Source organism: Polyergus mexicanus, unplaced genomic scaffold (assembly GCF_030449975.1).
Source record: "Polyergus mexicanus isolate NDT 795.1 unplaced genomic scaffold, iyPolMexi1.0 SCAF_15, whole genome shotgun sequence".
Taxonomy (NCBI): domain Eukaryota; kingdom Metazoa; phylum Arthropoda; class Insecta; order Hymenoptera; family Formicidae; genus Polyergus; species Polyergus mexicanus.
The window spans coordinates 164,692-178,748 of record NW_027223335.1 but is presented as its reverse complement, the minus strand read 5'-3'; the positions used below and the strand labels follow the sequence as shown (position 1 = coordinate 178,748).

The 14,057-nt window shown below is 34.5% G+C and overlaps 2 protein-coding genes across 3 annotated transcripts in view; one reads left to right on the top strand and one right to left on the bottom strand.

Moving 5' to 3' along the window:
- LOC138939809 (uncharacterized) overlaps nt 1-14,057 on the bottom strand; it is a 187,735-nt gene that overhangs the window by 138,928 nt on the left and 34,750 nt on the right. Inside the window, exons 2-4 of one of the 2 annotated variants that reach the window (XM_070308006.1) lie at nt 5,005-5,080; nt 4,142-4,231; nt 1,135-1,311 (exon numbers count right to left, since the gene is read on the bottom strand). In XM_070308006.1, coding sequence (XP_070164107.1) covers nt 1,265-1,311; nt 4,142-4,231; nt 5,005-5,080 — 213 coding nt within the window. In that variant the 3' untranslated portion in view covers nt 1,135-1,264. Of the gene's footprint in view, nt 1-452; nt 882-1,134; nt 1,312-2,530; nt 2,797-4,141; nt 4,232-5,004; nt 5,081-14,057 lie in introns of those variants that run through there. The other variant, XR_011447900.1, reaches the window with a different exon arrangement.
- Nucleotides 2,902-14,057, top strand: part of Tis11 (Tis11 zinc finger protein) — a 36,218-nt gene continuing 25,062 nt past the window's right edge. Inside the window, exon 1 of the mRNA XM_070308004.1 lies at nt 2,902-3,738. Coding sequence (XP_070164105.1) covers nt 3,682-3,738 — 57 coding nt within the window. The 5' untranslated portion in view covers nt 2,902-3,681. The remainder of the gene's footprint in view (nt 3,739-14,057) is intronic.

The window sequence follows — 14,057 nt, the reverse complement described above, 5'->3', positions numbered from 1 at the left end:
TTTGTTTGCTTTTATACAGTCAGAAACGTTAATAGTGTCCGGGACGAGTTTTTACATCGACAGTAAAATTTGTCTCTAATATTTAAGATATCTTTTACACATCATTAATTATATAGTTTAATTGTATCATATCATAAAGTATCATGAAACGAGGACTCATACAATACGTGCGGTTTTATTATCATGATATTATATAGCTATCCTTTGGTTTTATTATCTTATTATTAAAACTTTAAAACAGCGTTAAGTATTTAAGATTTAGAATCTCATTATAAATTACTGAAATATTATTTTCTTTAATATTGCAAAAGTATGAAGTATATAAGACGATAGTATATGTTAAAAATTATGTATCATATATGCTAATATCAAATTATATATAATTTCTCAAAAGTATTTAAAATATAATCTGTTTTATATATTCACTACTGTTTATGATTTACGTGTATGAATAATATTTATTTTGCAAAAAAATCTCGGACTAAAAAAATACACGATAGCAGCGGATCGACTTATTTTTGGATTAATCTGGAAATTTTATGTTCAATCATATATATGGTTGTGTAAACCTAGCGGGGGTCTTTCTCTTTTTCTTTCTCATGCATACGCCCTTCACAAAGAGCCCGCATGTTTGATATTTCTGTATATAGCTCAGCCATCATAACGAAAACTGACTCCCATTAGCTGTTATATATTTAGCGGCATGAGAATCTGTTCAGGGTTGAAAACACCTCCCTATGAGAGATTCGACAGTTCACCCTCATAAACCCATATGTTACAACGCATACCATGATATTCCTTAATTAGACAAGAGTCAGGTTTTGTGGCCGTCCTGTACGGTCGATCAGATCTGTGATAAGTAGCTAAATTTTCCTGTGTGACTAATAAATTGGTATTTTCAATTCGTTATCACGAATCGAGTTTCCAAGTTTTCAAGCATAATATATTGTATTTGATATATAGTTTAAAATTTATTAAATCATAAATTATTTCTTTCTCTTTTACATACAATTTTATTTTCTTTTAAAAATTTTAATTGATTAAATGATTAAAAATTAAAATAGTTTTTCTCAGCTAATAAACTCATAAATTGTTCTCTTTTTTTACAGAAAAAGATTATCTTTTATCACTTACCTCACCAACAAAATTTCTGTTTAACACGTGACCTTTTAATCAGGACTTGACATTGCGTCTCCGTGAAACTGGTGAGAAATCTAACTTCCTGGTCATGCGACTGAACTTCCGGCTTTCCCTTTACGAAATGTTACTTCCTCTTTCTTCCTAAACGATGTCTTTGGTACACACACGTTTCTGTAAATAAATTTATTCCTGTTTTAGTTAAGAAAAAAATAAATTATAATTGATCAAACATTATAACGGTTTCCTCTAAACTGATATTGCTTTCGCACGTTTCGTTACATACATTTGAATAAATAAAATATAAATTTTTAATTTTTAACTCTACTATTTTTTTATCATTTTTAAAAATAAGAAAACATATTGATAACAAAATTCAATTAACTTATTATAGGGCAATGATTAACAATATTAATTATATTTTTTTAAAAACATTTTGCTCGTATTGATAACAGTTGTGATGCTGCATATGTTGATCATATATTATTATATATTATAATTTGCATAATAATACATTTTATGGCTTCTCTCTCTCTCTCTCTCTCTCTCTCTCTCTGCTTTCGTTAGGAAGAGGTTAATATATATATATATATATATATATATATATATATATATATATATATATACTTTGTCAATTACATTGATTTAAGTTCAATAACAATTTCTACGTACGATAAAGAATCGATTATAAAATTACGATTAGCAGCGTATGTGTTTGTAATTGTAAAATCGTTACGAAATTGGTAACAAAAAAATGGAAACGAATGTAGACAATTACCGCACAAAATTTGCAATTCATCTCACACGAGTGAAACAAAAATTCATTCATGCTTCATTGTTTGATGATTGAAATGCACTTGAATTGTCGAACCGTGGAGACAACTGTATCGCGAGAATAATAGTTATGTTAAATAATAATACAACAATCCTATAGCTATATTCAGCTCGTATCTATTTTCACGGAGCATTCTTTTTGAAATAACGGCCGAGTGTGATATCAATACTTCAACTACGTTTATAAAACATGTATCTTATTTAGAGTACATTTTTTCTGATAAGTGGATGCGATATATAATTATATTCATTCATAAATCATTAAATGTAGAACGTTTTAAGAATCCAACTTTCTTATTAAAAACCTAGTCTTTTCATAAAATATTTTTTTGTTGTACAAATATTCTTATATGCGTGTGTGTGTGTGTGTTATAATGTATTTGTATGTATCTAAACCTCTTTATAATATATCTGTTATTATTTTATAAAAAGATTGATGTAAGTTCGAGTCTTTTCCCATTAATGAAAAAACAAGAAAAGTGAGAGAGATAGATAGAGAGAGAGAGAGAGAGAGAGAGAGAGAAAAGTAACTATAATAATTCATGAAAAAAAAGATTACTTCGTATTCCACATAAAGCCATGCGTCGTCCATCGCTCATATTCGAACCCCTGTATTTTGCGAGTAAGAGTGCCGGGGGATGCGACATCATCCCCCCAAATCTATCCCCAAATCTGCCCAATAAGAAATTCAAACCGCTACCATTGGAGAGCGTAAAAACGTGCACGTTGCGACACTCCGAAAAGCCGATGTGCCGACACCGTCAGAGAGGACAACTTCACGTGAGCCGAGGGAACGCGTTTGCAAGAGGCGCACGCGCGCACGGTTGCCACGTCGAAGCGCCGCAACCCTCTCCCCCCCCCCCCGCCGCCGCTCCACTAAGGTACTAGGCGAGACGCGAAGCCGATTGGTCGGCTCGTCGGCATCGCGGAGCACCCGTCTACACGCTCGGCTCGCCGGAGCACAAGCGGCAACTCTCGATCAGCGGTAGTCTCAGTCAGCTTCGGGAGGCCCTGCTGTAAACATTAAATCGGACGAATCGGACGCAAATAATCTCCTCCCCCCCCCCCCATACTCCCTCCGTCTACAATAACTTTCCGAGAACCCGGGTACTTCGCGTCGTCGAAAGAAAGTGCCAAGTTCAAGTTCAGTAATACGTAGATTGAGCAATATATCGTACGCGTGTCGGTTGACGACGAAAACAACGGACAACATATAATATCATAAACACGAGAAGGGACGAGTATTATTTAACATCACTGTGTATTGTCGATGTACGAAGAGCTGGTTTGATTCGTGCCAGGAAACACGAATCTCGCTCGCGTTCTCCATACTCGCTCGATCGTTCGCGCGCGTTTTCTCGCCGCTTCGCCCGCGGGTTTTTTTTTTTTTTTTTTTTTTTTTAATCATCGGCAACCACATCGTATCGACATACGCGTGTCGATCGGGACACGTACCGTTTCTTCTTCTTTTCTTCAACGTTCTCGCGGGTGCTTTCGATGCGAGCTCCAGCGGCATCGTATAACGACGCATACGGTCGGAGTGGCAGTTTTATTGTGTTCTCCTGAGGAAAGTTTCCTTTAGCCGCGACACCGCTGCTAAAGCCTCTCGGCGCCCGCTGTGAAGGACGAGAGAAAAAGGTAGAAGGATTGGAAGAAAGAGGGCGGGAGAACACTAGGATCGCATAGTGTTTTTGTGCGAAATCGAGGAACATGTCGACTGCCGTCATGAGTACTCCCATGTTCGAGTGCAGCGAGCATCTCTTCAAGGTAAAATTCATTGTCAATGGCGATTGGCATATTTTTACATTCTCATTGTCGCGCATCTTATCTAATCCATTAATCAATCCCTCTAGAACTATGATTAGAAAAATTGCGAAACTGCTTGCAAACAAATCGTCTCACCAAATCTAGTTTCTATAAATTATTTCGGAACCATATAAATGTTTAAAACTCTGTATATATATATGTGTGTGTGTGTGTGTGTGTGTGTGTGAGACACACGAAAAAGATACAATAGATAAGACGTTTTGTTATGCTTTAATCTTGCATTGCTAAAAAATGAATGGACCTTCAATTTTTCAAACGGTATTGTGGAATATTTTATGGTGTACGGGCTGTAACTGTACAAGTTCCCTACTGAATTTCCCGGAAATTTTTCTTTATCCCTTACCTTTTTTTCTTGCTTTATCCCCGCCTACCCATTGCTTTTCACAATTCAAGACAGGATTCACAGCCGGATATCCACAGGTAGATGTACATTCTGGACAAACAGAACAATATGCGAAACTTTATCCTTCAACTTCGACGAACTCGAATAATAACTTTGTTCATGTTCAATTTGTCAAATATAACAATATTATATTAAAAAAAAAAAAAAAAAAAAAAAAAAAAAAATTGAATTAAATAATTTTTTTTTTTTTTTTTTACATTCGCGTATACTATTCCTTCGTTGTTTTCATTTACTCATTATATTATTACTCATGTTTGTTATGCAATTTGAAAATTGCGAAATATAAAATCGTTTTCATAACAAATTTTTTTTTTTTTTTTTTTTTTTTTTGGATACCATAATTTGTGATAACATCATTTCTGAGGATTAATATAATTTATTTCTCTCAAAGTAGTAAAAAAAAAAAAAACCTTATCAAACGTACGTATGTATGTAATTGTACTACGTAAGTTGTTTTTCTGTCTGAAATCGAAAGGCCAATCAAATTCATTCATCTCTCGATCCGCATGTACGTACATAATTACGAATCGCGACGATTTATTACATTGCGTATATGTGCGTATATTTGTATGTGTGTGAATGTTTGTCTCATTTGTTTTTCCTCTTTTTATATATATATATATATATAAATACAAAGCAAGATAAATCAGACATGTGCGATAAGGATCGCGTATTGTTCAGAAATTATTTACAAGATACGATCGAAAATATGTAACGCCGTGTGTGTCGTCAGAAGAACATTACAATCCTCGATCGGATCGATTTTTCTTTGTACGCTAACAGATTAAAATCTTATTACTTACTGTTACATTGGCGTTTCCAATATTTCCAAGAATGCGGCGAACGACGCCGCGGCTCGATTCCCTGAATCGAGATTTCCTACGAGATACCGTAACAAGGTTACAAATCGAGATAACGTAAGCTTATGAGGCGGAAAAAACATCGATCATGAGGGTAACTGAATTGAGAGTTCGTTAGTTTAACTCTATGCACTAATATACAGTGATGAAATATTGATACATATTTCACGAAAAATTGTTATCGAAATAATCGCACTTATAGAGATGACATATTATAATTACGAACTCTCTACAATTGAAATAAGCGAATAGTTTTTTTAACTACTCAGTTATCTCAATTTATTAACAATAATCTTTCCATTAAATGCACTAGCGTATTAAAGACTATCGTAAATTTATAATAGCATAAGTATAATAAAAACAGTAAGATAATTTATATATTTCGAGTTATTATTATCATTATTTGTATTGAATAACAATAATAATAACTTGTAAGAGTATTAATCACATCATATTATTTTAATTATATATATATATTTATATATTCTATTATAAATATGTGATATTTCTGAATCTTTTTCCCTTGTTGATTATAAATGTTTTCAATTATTTTGGATATGATCAAATTGAATATTCGAGAGATTATTTTTAATTGGTATAGATATATAAATTCAGCTTGATTTTAATAAAGTTATAAAAAATGATATATGTTAATAACACTATAGTCCATCGAGATATCGGTTGAATATATTAATAGTAACCGTTCTCTTCATTTCGCGCCGATAGATCGAGAGGCCTTCATCGTGCGTAAAGACGAAACGATGGCGCGTTCTCGCACGACGTAAATAAAAGGCTGGTCGCGCGAGTCAAGCCGGAGGAGAGACTCTCACCTTAGAGAGAGAACTAGGCACAACACTCTCTTTGGGTTTCTCCTCCGACGTGAGTTTCTCTGTGTGACGCGAGTGAGTCTCACGAGTATCGGAAGAAACGTGGAATGGAACATGATTGAATGATCTCTCGATCGTTAATACTTTAATATCATTAAACGTACGATGACAGATATCGAACGATTCGTGTGACAACTCTTATCGTTAATGCTGATTTAATGATCGAAACATTGCTGGTTTCTTATTTTTATCCCTTTAATTTGTCAATATGTCGAAAAATTGTCAATGTTTAAATCAACGAAAATTAATAATTTATCCGAGAATTTCTTTAAAAATCGAAAAAGAATATTGAATTAATATCAATTGCTTCAAACTAATGCGTTGTTTTCGCACTTTCATTAAAAGTACATACATAAGCCATAGATTTCATCTGAATCGTATTTTATGACTTCTTTGTATTATAATTAAATTAATGACAAGACTATTTTTATTTTTATTTTTTTAAATATATTTTATATATTGATTATTTGTTCGCGTACGAGATTTCACACTACTTAATTTTTCGGCGTTCAAAGTATAGCTTTTTTTTTTTTTTTTTAAGAATAGCAACCCAAATATAATATAATGCAATATAGGATCAAGATCGATGAAAAGTGGGATAAATATAATAATTCAAATCATACTAAATTAGAAACGCATTTATCACACAGATCTTTGCGTAATAATTGTATTTCTATGCTATTAATTTAAATATCGATTTTCTCTGAAAATCAATTTATCAATCAATGTATTTATTATCATCAATTAATTTATAATTCAATTTATTTATCAGCTCCTATTTCGATAATCTTTTTTTTTTCTTTTTCATTGTAATTTCTGGGGAATTCTTTACAATTGCCAATATTCTTCGTCAGAAGCATTATTTTCATATTTTATCGATTCTCTCTCGCGGGAAGATCTTTTGACACGTGTCAGCGGAAATTGGCGCGCTATTTTCTGCGCACGGAATATCACTGGTACTTGATGGTACCGCTTGTAACGTGCGTGTATCGGTGCGTGTGTTGGATTAACAAATGCATTCCCGCTCTCGCCATTCCGTTGCACGTATTGCATTGCAGAGACGTATTTGTTATGCGTTTTGGTACAGTGTTCCTCTCTTGAGCGTCCCAGCAAAAGTATATGAATATTTAATCGGAAATACTCTACTATACGCTTTAATAGAAACCAGTATAAAGATATTAGACTAGACTTGGATTTCCTAGCACAGAAAAGTAAATATGTACATCGTTAACGAACAGTATACGAGCTGTATTCATTATAATTTTGCTGATGAAAGGGAAAGAATTTCCTGGCATAGGACCATAACAAATACGAGCATTATTCTTGACAATCAAGGTGCTATTCCTTTTTAACACAACTGACGCAACCGCCAATCTTTTCATAAATATATAGAGTTTTTAAGAATTTGTAATTATCAAATATTTAAAGAGTATATATATACATATATATACATGTATACACTGAGAAAAAAAAGTCGTTAACTTTATTAAAAATACGTTTAGTTGCTTATCATTTCTTAGTTGAAATAATTAAGTATGTAAGTCGATTATTTAAATATATTTCAATTAAAGAAATAAGATAACGAACATTAAACGCATTTAATTAAGTTAACGACTTTTTTTCAGTATAACATATAGGCTTTGTCCAATTTATATAATAAATGGAGTTTTAATTGAAAAGGAATTGTTTCTACCAGACGCATAACAAGCGAAGTCCAAAATCATTGCTTCTCACATTGCAAAATAACTTTTTCCGAAGCTACGTCATAGGTAGTTTAAAATCGTATCCTAATGTTTTATTTATTCTCGAACTTGACGTGTCAAACGGATGAGAGATGGCTGCTTTTGATGTATTTGTATTGTGTTTTGCGTATTTACGTAGATTTTTTACGTGACCTTAACCCGATTGTTTGCCACGGTCTATTGTACGAGACTCCTACAGTAAGATGATCTTATCAATATTGAACTCATGGTATGTTTTGACAATTATTAAGACGCATTGTATATAAAGTTATACAAGATTACGATCCATATCGTTATTTATATATTTTATTGTTACGTGAAAAATTTTTATACACTGGGAAGGTATCATAGGTATCGTCCTTGTTTTGCGATACATATTGCCAAATGTAACAATTTTATCGCTTCAATTTTGTAGGTGTGAAATATATTGATTATTTATTTATATTTACAACAAATTGACGTCCATCTATAACTATGTATTTATCTTCATGGAAATTTTTATGTCTTGAAGTAAAAAATAGAAGAAAAGACGATAACGAATGATTTTAATTTAACGTAACATGTAGATTTTAATAAGTAAAAAGACGATAAGTGTGATTAAGTATAAACTACAATAATTCTAAACGCCTCTCGTGCATATATGTGTGTCATTTAATTAATATTCAATTATCGAGAAATACAGCCTATATTGCGAAAGAAACGATTACGATCTTTCTGTAAATATCATTTTCATCCGTTGTTTATCCTTCGCTTGTCCATTACAAGGAATAATACAAGGACACGCGGTTGCTTCGCACAGAGATATTGCGAAACCGCCATTTTTTCTGCGTATATATATAACGCGGTATCGTCTATGCGTTGTAGTAGTGTTTATGAGCGATACCGATCGAAAGATTAAACGAACGAAACGATGGTGCTTTGGTATTTTTCCTCTCAATCAGTGTGCAAACGAGAAACGCGTATGCGAGAAATCGGTTGTTGGCAGACGCAGACATTTGGAATAAAATTCTCGATATTTCAACAAAGAAACGATCGCTGCCTTTTTTTCAGCTTTATTCGCGATCGTGAGGATATCCGGTGATACCCGCGAATACCTTGTGTAAGTACGCAAAACAGAAGAAACGAAGATCATCAGGTTCGCGCGACAAAATCTCACGTATCGATTTCATTATTTCTGGAAGCAGCATGCGCTCGCATATGTCAGTTATTCGTCGTGTAATTATGCGTACGTCGCAAGCACACGTGTATCATACGATTTCCGGTATGAGTCTACCACTGTGCGAGATAGTTGACTTGTCATTTCCCGTCTTACTATCATGCGGTTAACCATACGTAAATTCTATAAAGAGTTAGAGGGAGAGAAAGAAAACAACCAGCTCGGAAATAATTATCGCGTGAGTGATTGCGACGTCGTTGCCGATCTTTATTAATGATGGCCATAATGATGGCTTGTATAATCTTCACGAAATCGCACATCGCGATACGTACTATAAATATGCACTAAAAATCATCGTCGTGTTTATTTGCGATAATGAAAGTACGTCAATTAGCGTAAGATGTATTTTTCCATATACACGCTGTCGAGAATTTATCTCATCGAAATTATCCTAGTTTCGCAATTCCGTTTCTTCGTTGCTTTTACAAGAGATGTATGATTATTCTCGATATATATATTGGGTGATTGCATAAGTTCGTGCCCGATTTAAATATAAACTTCAATAGATTATATTTTAGAGATAACACTTTTATTAATCAATTATATAGTCTCCATTCTTTTCTACAATGCTTTTCCAACCATCTATAAGCTTGTCGATTCCATTTTTGAAGAAAGAACTTGGTTTTTCTTGAAAAAAGTTTCTAAGGTGGTTTTCGACAGCTTCCTCGGAATTGAGATTCTTGCCATTTAAACTATTCTGCAAAGACCGGAACGGATAAAAATCTGAAGGCGCAATATCTGGAGAATATGGCGGGTGCTGCAGAATTTCCCATTGCGACTCCTGCAGTTTTCCTGCAGCTTATTCCTTTCAGTCGGGAGACGCGGCACCCACGTATCAAGCTTGGAAATGTATCCAAGCTTTTTTAAATGACGAAAAGCGGTTGAATTATCGATGTTCAGCCTCTCAGCAATATCCTCAGTTGTAATCCTTGGGTTTCTTTCCACTAAGGCATGCACAATGTCATCATCGATGCCAGAAGGCCGTCCAGAGCGGGGTTGATCCTCCGTGTTGAAATCACCATTTCGAAATCTGCCAAACCACTTTTTGACTGTTCGGAGAGCAGGAGCGCGATCCAAATAAACGCTCTGAATATTTTTTTGTGCAATCCCAACACTCACGCCTTTCCGAAATTCATATAGCATTACGTGCCGCAAATGCACCTTTTCGTTCTCCATTTTTAACGATTTCTCTTATGCACAAATGGACTTATCTGAACAATGTCTGACGCTAAATTGACATAAGACAACGTCATCTATTCGGTGTAAGCAACAATTAGCACACGAAAACAATAGAACTCCGCCATGCAGTAACTTAATGCCATCTATGAAAATCGGGCACGAACTTATGCAATCATCCAATATATATATATGCGCATCAGATTCGAAAATTATAAATATTTTTCTGATTTGACTTTCGCAATTTTCGATTTTTAATGCCACGATGCGAGATCTATCATTAATGATCAAACACACGATAAAATATGTTTTCGGTGGTATAATTTTCGCAATCGTTAGTTTTCCGGTTTCGTTTTTCCTTTCAACCACGCGATGTGGATTCCGCTGCGGAAACGCGTCTCTTCTTTTTCTCTCCTTTGAACGAGAATCGCGCGTAACTTTCCTCGGCAATCTCTCCTCGGCTTGGTTTCGAAACTCGTTCGATCGGGTGGACTTTCTTTCGACTTTCGATATTCGAGCGCAATCAAAAATCGACACGAATCGAAATGTGAAAATTTCAGTGGAATGGACCGATGTGACTCTCGTCATGGGTTTCTCCCGAATTTATACTCTACATGTTAATTAAGACTTCACGGAACACATCGAATTTTTTTACTCCGAATCAGTTATTATATCTTAAAAACGGATGCTATGGATATGAAAAATTCAAGCGGAAACTCGCAATCGAAGCGAAAAATTGAAGCTGCGTCGGTTTTCCGACTCTCGCAAATTAATCCGTCTCAGCCCTTTCGACATTCTCTTGCGCGGGATTTTACTCCCCGAAGCAGAGACGCCCGCCAACGGAAACCTCTGAATCTTTCTAAAAGCGGAAACCTCTTACCCCGAGCATACACAACAGGCAACAGGCGACAAAAAGCCGCTCGGTGAACGCGAGCCACGAAGAAGGGGCGTAGGAACCTGTTGCTTCAGGTTTGCCGCCGGTGCTAAAGAAGGAGTGACCGAGAGAATGAAGAGATATGAGAAGGAAGGAGGGAGGGATATCAAGGGTGAGGGGGGGGGACCCTCTTTGTACGCTGCTCTGCCCGTGCCCCTCCTGTACCGCCCGGACTCTCGGCATCATTGGCGTAGCGTGTACCAGGGGGCTTCCCCACTCTTTTGTATACTTCCCTCCGATCCGACAAATTTTCCCATATTTTTGAAAAGACCTGTTGTACACGCCATCACAAAAGGGGATAACTCGGCGACGACTCGCCCGTTCTTTGGCAACTCGTTGCATCGATTTCTGAAACTTTTTTTTTTTTTTTTTTTTTCGCGACGCTTTGTGTAATCCGGCAGGTTCGGCCAGTTTTTGTGCAAGGATTTTGGTGTGATCCCGATCTTTTATGCGGTTGAAGAAATACGCCTGTTCTCGTTCGCGACTTCTCACGATGCAAAAGTAAGCAAAAGAACGTCGTTGTTGCAAGTTAAAGTTTAGACGCGATGAGAGTTCGATAATATAGTAATGAAAATAATGTATGATTACTATTATGTCATCGGACACACATTGTAGAAGTCTCTAAATTTTGTGAAAAAATTTAAAATTTAAAAAGAGATCGGTTTCGCTTACGTGATGTTGTAAGGATTTAATGAAATACTTATAAGTGCAATATTTTCAAGTTTATTCGTCTTAAAGTACGATATGTCAAAAGGACAATCTACAAAAATCTCGATTCTTGTGCTAATACATGTTTTGTAAAAATTTATTCCATATATTTCATTATATTTATTTCATTTTATTTATATATTTCAAACAATACATTCGCACAATTTTCTAAATATCGAAAGTACGAATTATGGAAAAAATTTAAAAATTTATTTGATTAATGTAATTTGAATATCGTTAATTAATATCTCTATTAAATACAGATGTGTGCTCCTCGTACATTTCAAATCTGTTGAGGCGTTTATTGAAAAGGATACTATTACAAGATGATTTATTCGTTATTTTTCATCGTAAATTTTTGTGAATGGTTACGTGAACGACAGAACTGTGTACGCAACGGGTTCTTGTCATATTAAAAGCCAGTCCCTTTCCCGTATTCATGAAAAGGACTGGTAAACACAAAAGACACGCAGGGGGAAGGACACGAGCCATTTCCGCGCACCTTGCACTTTCCGCAAGTGCTCGTCTTCGTCGATGCTTTTCGAACATTGTGCCAACCTTTCGCGATCCCCCTGATAATCCTCCGAGATAATCTCGAGAAATTACGTCACTTCGTACGTCTTGTGTTCACGTCAATATTTCGTCATCGTTGCATAAGGTTAATCAATTTTCGCATTACATGCAATAACAGATTATATAATCGAAAAATGTTCGGTCTTCTAAGCGGAGAATCAAGTAAGTTGATGAAAGAAAAGTCAATTATACATATTTTGACATAACGAAAAAATTGTTTATTTTTTTATTTGGAAAACATATTTCTCTCTTATATTTAATTTCAAAGTGTATAATTTTTCTTCCCTCCCTCTCTCTTCTCTCTCTGCCTCGTACGAGAGAAAGCGAGAGTGTCGGGGAGCGTCTACTTTTGCGGCATTCGATTTCACTTTCACGCTTGATTTACGCGATGATTCTAAAAGTTTTCAATCCTGACTGTTTCGGTAGCTCTCCGTAGACATCGTCACGCTCTGGAAAAAATGAGGGACCGGTTTTCCGGACGGTCCTGTTTCCGCTCTCACATGAACCCACGAGGTGTGTCGATTGTATTTTGTTCGTATGGTTGATATTATAAAAGTAGAAATGAAAATAGAAAACAAATATTGAAGTAATTAACGGATCGTATAGCTAATTATCGCATTGTCACTATCTTTCAAGCGAAAGATATAAACTCATTCTTTTTAATGAAGTAAAAAAGATATTAACTATCGGGACAATTTAATACCTATGTATATATGTATATCGAAAATTAATTATTTAATTCTTTTAATTTTATAATTTTAGTTTCTCGAATTGCAATTTTACTTACTTCGTTTATCGATTATTTTGAAAGTATATATTAAATTTAAATTTTATTAATGCGATATATCAAAAAATTAAAGATTATTTTACACAATGCAGTAGTTCGACGAATTATGATAATAAAATATAAAAATAATAATAAAGTATATCGTAGCATGCCATTAATTTAAAATTTAAATTATGTGTCGACTCGAAAATGTTTAATTAAAATTTATTACTATTGTACGAGATATTTTTATGCGATTTTGACATCGTGATGAATTAAGTTAACCGCGCATAAGAACAACACGCATTTCAATTACGGCTGTAAAAAAAATTTCCTGCAGAGAAATTTCTATGACTCGTAGCTGTTATATTGTATTTTCTTTTTGACTTAATTAAAGTTAGTAAAACTAGTTCTAAATCTTTGCGTATACTTTTATTTTGTTCGCTATTATTTTTCTGAAAGCCTCGCGCGTTTGTCGATGTAATTTATTTTCGTGACCGCCGAGCTATAACATTAAGATATCAATGATAAATTATGTGAGACCGCTCGCGTGAATATTCGTGCGACCTTCGCTGTATTAGACTTCGTTGCAATCGTTCACCTGAATCGCTTCTTGTGGTTAAGCCAGGTAAATTGCAGAATAATTCCGGCGATTCGACGAATGCTCATATTTCCTGCTGTTAATAAATATTCTAAAATCTCGATTGAAATTGAGACGCGATACGCGATTTTTCTTGCCTTTTAATTTATATAAAGCAGTTTCGAAATTATTTAAAAATGTGATTCCACGTTGAAAGATAAGATACGATAAGAACGGTTACTAATTATATGGTGTTTTTGTTCTATTCAAACGGAGCTTAAAACAAATATTTTCTAATTAACTGTTGCTTCGATCAAGTTATAGAAAAATCGGCAAGAATTCAAACATATATCCTACATTATACGATTTAAGAAAAATCGTATTTAAAAATCAATTTAAAAATTGCGTATTTTC